This window comes from Camellia sinensis, chromosome 8, assembly GCF_055761805.1.
Source record: "Camellia sinensis isolate YWXY chromosome 8, ASM5576180v1, whole genome shotgun sequence".
In the NCBI taxonomy this organism is placed as follows: Eukaryota; Viridiplantae; Streptophyta; class Magnoliopsida; order Ericales; family Theaceae; genus Camellia; species Camellia sinensis.
Window position 1 is genome coordinate 188,433,117 of NC_138968.1, and position 7,509 is coordinate 188,440,625.

The 7,509-nt window shown below is 30.2% G+C and overlaps 2 protein-coding genes across 2 annotated transcripts; one reads left to right on the forward strand and one right to left on the reverse strand.

Annotated features, from left to right (window-relative positions):
- The first annotated feature begins 355 nt into the window (after window positions 1–355).
- On the forward strand, window positions 356–861 carry LOC145798360 (F-box/LRR protein). The gene is made up of 2 exons (XM_082885888.1): window positions 356–469; window positions 556–861. Exons 1-2 carry the CDS (start codon window positions 356–358, stop codon window positions 859–861), a joined length of 420 nt encoding a protein of 139 aa, XP_082742014.1.
- Window positions 862–1,720: 859 nt separating this feature from the next.
- Window positions 1,721–4,888, reverse strand: LOC114321736 (septum-promoting GTP-binding protein 1). The gene is made up of 6 exons (XM_028268934.2): window positions 4,242–4,888; window positions 3,738–3,858; window positions 3,511–3,607; window positions 3,352–3,391; window positions 2,793–2,876; window positions 1,721–2,018 (listed from the first exon to the last, which is right to left on the reverse strand). The coding sequence occupies exons 1-6, from the start codon at window positions 4,638–4,640 to the stop codon at window positions 1,854–1,856; spliced, it is 906 nt and encodes a 301-aa protein (XP_028124735.2). The 5' UTR covers window positions 4,641–4,888; the 3' UTR covers window positions 1,721–1,853.
- Between the last annotated feature and the right edge of the window lie 2,621 nt (window positions 4,889–7,509).

A 7,509-nucleotide genomic window follows, 5' to 3' on the forward strand; every position in this document is an offset into this window, starting at 1 on the left:
TAGTGGATCAAACATGAAGAGAGTACATGATACTATGTTTGCAAAATCCTTTGTCCTCTGTTTTGATGCCCTTTCAGTCACTATTTCAAGATTTTCATATGTACATTAATAGGAGAGAACTAGATTTTGGGACAAAAGGACCCCAACACAAACATGAGAAATACTTGTTTCTCTTTGATGGGTTTTTTTTATTAAATTTCAGGATACATTCAAATTTTCCTTCCCTGATGTAGCCATTGTTTCTCCTGCTTAACAGTAATTGTGCGTTTATTGATGATGAACAAAAAAGATAATATCAACAACAGAGGAACACTCAATGTTAAAACCTCCTCTTTACAAAATGAGGCATCTGATAATGAAGACGGCGCTGCACATTAATGAATACCATGGAATATCTTTCTTCCTCTTCAGTTGCCCTCGCTTGCAGACCCTCACCATCCATATCTCCTCTTCAAACACCATTTTTCCAGTAAGTATATCTATCCATTCTATCTTCTACTCCATTACATTTTTCATACACCTTTTTTTGTTTTGTTTTGTATTGTTTTTGTTCAGGAGAGGGAAACTACACTTTCTCTTGTGGAACATGAGTTCCTGAGTAACGGATATATCATGGTGTATAAGTGCCTTAAAAGGACTCTAAAGGTGGTGAATGTGACAGGCTTCAAAGGGCATCTGAATGAAATGTTGGCGATCCAGTATTTTATCAAGTATGGGTATGCATTGGAGACATTGTACATCAATCTCTCGAATGAGAAGGGTCCTAATGGCATCAACATGGAGGCATCGTACCATGCAAATGCTGAGTTTCTGTTGCAGATTCACAGAGCCTCAAATGCTCTTAATATATTTATCAATTGAGTGATGAGAGTGATGAGTGTGATGAGTGATGAATTCAAATACCTATTATTATGTTAGTTTAATTGTTGTTGTCATTGTGCATTTGATGATGCACCAAACTTAAAAATATTATTATCTATGTTTGCAGAATAATAATAAGACAGTGATCTGTTGGAATAATATATTTGCATCATTATTATCAGAGAGTTTTGTTTGATTCTTTTTAGCACTTTGTGATATACTTCTTAGTAATCTGTGGCTCTCTCTTTCACTCCTTAATATGTATGAAAGGAGGCCAATTTTTTTTTATCAAATTGATTAAAAATGGCTCGAGTCGACTCCACTAATTACATTAACAATGCTTATTGCTTTTTGATTTACAGAGTTCGATAAGCCTTCCCTACCTTTAGGTCATGTTTAATTCACAAGATTAATAGTGAAGTATTAATAATCCTATTAAATTAGTGTGGTATTCACTATCCAATTGGATTAATATCCATTGGATTAATAATCCCACCCCTACCCCATTACTAATAATCCTACAAATTTATTGGATTAATTATCCATTGGATTAATAATCCTAAACCAAAATCTTAAAACAAACATAGGATAATTGGTCCCACAGATTAATAATCCTAATCCCATACTCTAATCCACCCAATCAAACATGCCCATACTGTATTCATTTTGAACTATTTTGATGAAATTTATGTATGCTTAATATTTTGTTATTATACTTGGTCCAAAGTGTGATTGTTTGGCCATATCAAATTTCAATATCACTTTTTATCATATACCAAACAAGAGTACTTGTTACTTAAAAGATTTCATTACACTTATTTGGGAACCCAAAAAAAAAAAAATCCAGAACATCAAAATATGGTAAAGTGTGGAATCAAATTTTTTTTTTTGGTTGTGTTAATTGATAATTAATTGATGATGGATATGTATGTGTATGTATGTACAAATGGATGAAGAAGATAGTAAGAGAGTACAACAGAGTAAAGCGCGAATTAGAAGTCGATGATGGGTTCACCAAGTGTCAAATTTCTCTGGACAGTCCAAGGCAAGTTAAAGAGCTTGGCCATTATGAACTTGAATATCTTGTTGACGTTGATGTTGTGTGTCGAACTTGAGAAGAAAAGTGTGGCCTTCATTGCCCTTGCATATGCCCTTGCCTGTTTTTTCATATAGTAGACAAAATTAAATGGATTAACCAATCAAGTTTTGACACGTGTAAAGCAAGTATATATGAGAGAAAGAGAGAACAAATATAAATAAGTCCTTTAAAGAAAGTTCCATTTTCTAAAAGTTAGAAGGATTGTTACAACTTTGATAAAAATATGCGTTGCCCCTTTGCTCTTATCTCTACGCGGAAAGAGAGAGGTGTTTGGAAATTTGTGTTGGAATTGACTTGAAAGTCTACCCTCCCCAAACATTCTTTCTCATTCAAAAATGCTACTTATTTAAATATAATAAACTTTTTTTTTTTTTTTTTTCATTTCTCTCTCGTCTTTTCTTTTTCTTTTATTTTTTTCCAAACATAACTTATAGGAAAGTGTTAAGAAGAATCTGAATGCTTTTTAAAATTAGGTAATATTACAGATAATAAATTTTTCACTAAATAAATAATCAAATGTTTTATACAGGTGTGGATTCCACATTTATCTCAAACTATGTAAGACATTTAGTCATTTATTTAGTAGAAAATTTAGACCTATAATATTTTCTTTTAAAATTTGAATACTGTTCTACTTTATATGACTAAATATTTCACATGAATTATACTTTATATGAAAAATATGGGTACTGATTAATTTGCATATTAAAGCTTTCCTTAATATTTGGGAACAAAACTAGTTAATCAACTTCATTATTTCAAAAAGACAGATTTCTTTGTCAATTAATACTGCTGAACAAATTATACACAAAAAATGCTGAGGAATTTGTACCTGGGTCACAATTGTCCACTGCAAATCCGGCGGAAGTCTAACAAAATCGTCGAATTTGGTCCCGATTAGTATTGGAATTGCCGTCTACAAACAAAAATTAAAAATTTTATATGAAAATATGTTCATAATCTTTTAAGAATGAATAGTACTCAGATAATGAAATTCTGCCACTTCATTCATTTCAATACAAAAATAGAGATTGTTGTCAATATCATCAATAACACACTTAATAACATCAAACTAATGATCAAATTATTGACATAAATCTTTTTCTCCCCCACAATTGTATTAAACAATTACTTTTTCTATTGTATCTTTTCTTTTTCTTTTTTTTTTGAGGAATATATAATTAGATCATTAATAATCTTAAATGTTTGGCACTTCACTAGTAAAGGCCCCATCAACAGATGAAGTTCTACCCACTTTCATAATGTTGTTTGTTGCCATTATATTTATCCATTCACAACTGCTATAGGAGAAAAAATATTACAGAAAAATGCATAGAATAATCTAAACCACACATTCCAATTGATGCAAATTTAGAAGATAGATTTAGTACCTGATTCCACTTTCTTGCTTGATTGTACCATCCAATAACACTGTAATAATGCAGAAAACACAAAATTATATCAAATTAGTGGTTCTTTAAACTTAAAACTATGTATGTATATTCCCTATTAAAAGGAGTATTGATTTAATGATGAAATAATTAACATACCTATTTAGAGTACACCGGCTAGTAAGATCAAACATAAACAAAATTGCTACTGCATCTTTGCAAGCAATAGGAACTTGATCAAGTGACCTATTGTCTCCTACATCCAAATTAAAATTACAAACAAACAAACATTTTAAGTAAATAGAATCCGTAAAGACACCAATAAATTAAAGATAATAATAATAAAATAAATAAATAAATAAAAGAAAAGTAATTAAACTAATTACCTCCTACATCCCATATTCTAAAAGCAATCCTTGCGCCTCGAACAACCAATGTTTTATCCATTAGATTTAATCCTTTCATCTCTAAACACCTCTTTTCTTGCTCATCTCCTACATATTTGATCTTCAAAACAACAACAAAAAAATGTATTAAAAAAAAATAATATTTAGTACCCATTAATCAAATGGTCTAAAATAACTACTCAAATACAAGTTCATGGGTTTGTTTGGTAGCTGACAATCAAAAACAAAAGTAAACTTGTTTGGTGCAGTTTCTTATAAATTGAAAACTAACAAACACAAAGCAGAAATTAAAAATATCTTTATCATAGCTTTTCAATAATAATAAAATAAAATAAAAAAACTCATTATCAGCTGTAAATAGACCTTATACTAAACATTCAGACACAAATTCACAAAAATTTTTAAAAATTATATACAAACCAAATAAAGCACATATATGTGTGAATGAACAAAAATTTCAATGAAAACAATAAATTTACTAACCACAAAGCTTGTTTTCCCAATTTGACAATCACCCAAAATACTAATCTTCAAAGCAACCAAATCCGAATCCGATTCACACCCACCACCCGTAGTAGTCGGGTCATCCTGACCCGAACCCATCTCCATAGCCTCGACGGCCGGAGAAGAATTCCGGCGGGACAAACGGCGATACCGAGAAGGCCTACCCATAGAACAAGAGAGAATTCTATCCCAAATGAACCGAAAGAATTGCCGGAGAATCGAGACCTTTCCGAAAATAATCCACCGGACGTTGACGTGGACGATTTTCCGGCAGAGTTGGGTCATCTTTCCGGTGATTTCATGAATGGATTTTTGTGGGTTTGGAGGAGCTTGGATATGGAGGGTGGTTTGTTGTTGTTGTTGTTGAGGGTGTGTCATTGCATGAGTCTTGTGTCTAAGTTTGGGTATTTTTGTTGTTGTTTGGCAATATGACTAGGTAGATGATAGATATTGGGGAACGGTTGACCGGTATTTATGAATTGTACCCAAACAGTCCAAATTGGCCGGCTTCTTGATTTCTATGTGGCTTTTGGGTATTTTTGTCAATTCAGGTGTGCTCTGCGCTTTGAAATTCTTATAGAGTTGGTTCGCTTGGTTTTGATAATTTGGCAAAACAAAAAAAAAACAAATATAAATGGATATTTTATTTTATTTTATTTTTTTTACCACTAGACAGAGATAAAGACACGGATCTCATGTTCACTTATTAATCTGAATTTCATTATCTTTGTGTTAATTAATAAAAAAAATCTTATGAGAACAAGTATATAGATTATTTGACCAATTACAATGTCGATTAAGTTTTTATTTTTAATCTATTTTTCTTGATTTTTTTTCAAATGATCCTCTACTTGTTTTTTGTTTAAATTTATAGTAAATTTTCTATATTCTTATACTTGCTCGTTGGAATAAATTACCACGGCCTAAACCACAATTTTTCAAAAAAAAAAAAATTAAAACCTTGTCAACGATAAGACATCTTCAAGCTAAGAAATATAAAATGTCATATATATAATACCAAGCAAATAATTAAATGTGTGACGAGCACTGAATTATGGTGTGGTTTATTAGCCAATGGATCAAATGGCAATGATTGTTTTAACGTTTGATTAATTATTAATTAGTGATCTGTATAGCATGAACTAAACAACCAAATTTCATGACCCACAAATTGGTTTCAAATTCCAACAATGAAAATCATGATTATCATATGGCCCACGGTACAAACCTATGGTTGGTGAATCGAAGTTGCCAAGTTAAAAAGTGGGTGATTTCATGATCAAACTTGTAAACAATCACAAAATTCCCAAAATTTGATTGGTGGATCTAGATCAGAAGATTTTGGAAGTTTAATTTTTTAAACCCATACGGAACAAAGAAAAAGCCGTGTAAACGCGTCCAGTATGACACATATACCTGTAACTTTTTGGGAAAAATATTAGAAAAAAGAATAAATAAGTAAAAGAAAATATGCCCCTCTTTTTCCAAGCAGATTAATCCAAGGAATAGTTTATGTTTTTTTCTTCTTGAGCACAGTTTATAATGTCCTTGGTAACCAAAGTGTATTTTTTTTTTTTTTTTTTGGTGTTGCTATTCACACTTTTCTTTTTATTCAAAACCATTTTATTTTTTATTTTATTCTACAAAACCCTTTAAACAGTGACAGAGACAATGAGGCCTTTATTGTAATTTTATCAACAACAACAACAACAACAACAACAAAAAAAAAAAAAAAAAAGACTGTTTTTGTATGAAGGGGTAATGTGAATAACACCAATTTTTTTATTTTACTTCTTTGTTTGTTGTTCTTTAATTAGTTTATTCTTTTCTTGCTTTTTGATGTTAAAAAAGTAATATAGTATTTTATTTGGTATGACTTTGTACAAATTTTCACCTTTTAGGCTCCATTTGGTTTGAAATTAGAAGAGAACGGTAAGAGTGTAAAGATGTAGTCTTTATTATTATTTACAAAATTATCCTTGATATAGATATAAAATGATACAAAATGTTATTCAGTGCCCATGGGACACTACGTGATTCATGTCACAAATCAATCACAATCCATTTGGCTCACTAGTATCTACCTATATCCAATATAAAATCGTGATCCTACCTTCTTTACTATTCACAATCTTTATGAACATCGCCTAATCATGTCCATAAATATAGAATAACTTCTCTAGCGGAGGTTATCCATTCCCACATAAAAATGGCATTAAACAAAGAATATTGTTTTTGGTTGCTTAATTGTAAGAATCCAAGTAACCACTTGGATTAATCAAAATCAAAGTTAAATCACTACTCATTTGCAAAAGTAGGGAAGGCCCTCAGAGAAGGTGTCCAAGGGTTACACCTAGAAGACCTAAACAACCTAACCACTTTTCATATTCTATTCTTGTTTTGTAAAAAACTAGGTCGTGGATTTGGGTGCCGAACTTGTAATGATAAAACAAATCTAATTTAATCTTGTCAAGCTACATATAATTAAACAAATGAAATGATAGGGTTTAGGGTTTTTATTCTTATAATATTAAAAGTTGGTTAAGGATTTGATTAAATGAATGATTAGGTGTGGTTCCTTCTGATTGAATTTTCATCCATTTAAGTTTTGTCCTAGTGACATTGATGTTGATCGCACTTCTATCACATCTAATAAATGATTTGTTTATTAAAAACTTGAAAAAAAAATTTCTTCTAAATATAAGCAGTTTTAAATTTATTTTGCATATCAATGTTATTTTTTGAAAATATTGTGTTTTCAAAATACAATTTTAAAAGTTTTTGTGTTTTGAAAAAAATGATTTCTTAAAATAATATAAATTTAAAAAATAAGTGCAAAATAGTTTGGATTTAAAATATATGTTTTAAAAATAACATGAATTTGAAGGGGGGGTGGAAACTAAAAAAACAAGAGTGACAATGACTAAAACCTCCATGATAGAGCCAATAAGGTGTTGTAATTTATTGATGGGTCCTCCTAAAACCCCTTTTAGAAGGAGTAATATTAATCTAAATTTTTTTCTACGGTAAAAAATATGATTTTTTTTTTGGATATTATTAAGAAATTATTCCTAGCTGTTAAATTTAGATTAAAAACAAAATTTAGTCACTACGTGATATTGAATAAGATATATATATGTATGAAATGTTTTCTCAAAAAAAAAAGTAGTATTCGTTATTATATTTACAATTGAAATTGATACTGATACTAGTTACTATACACAAAGTGATAAATAAATAAATAGAA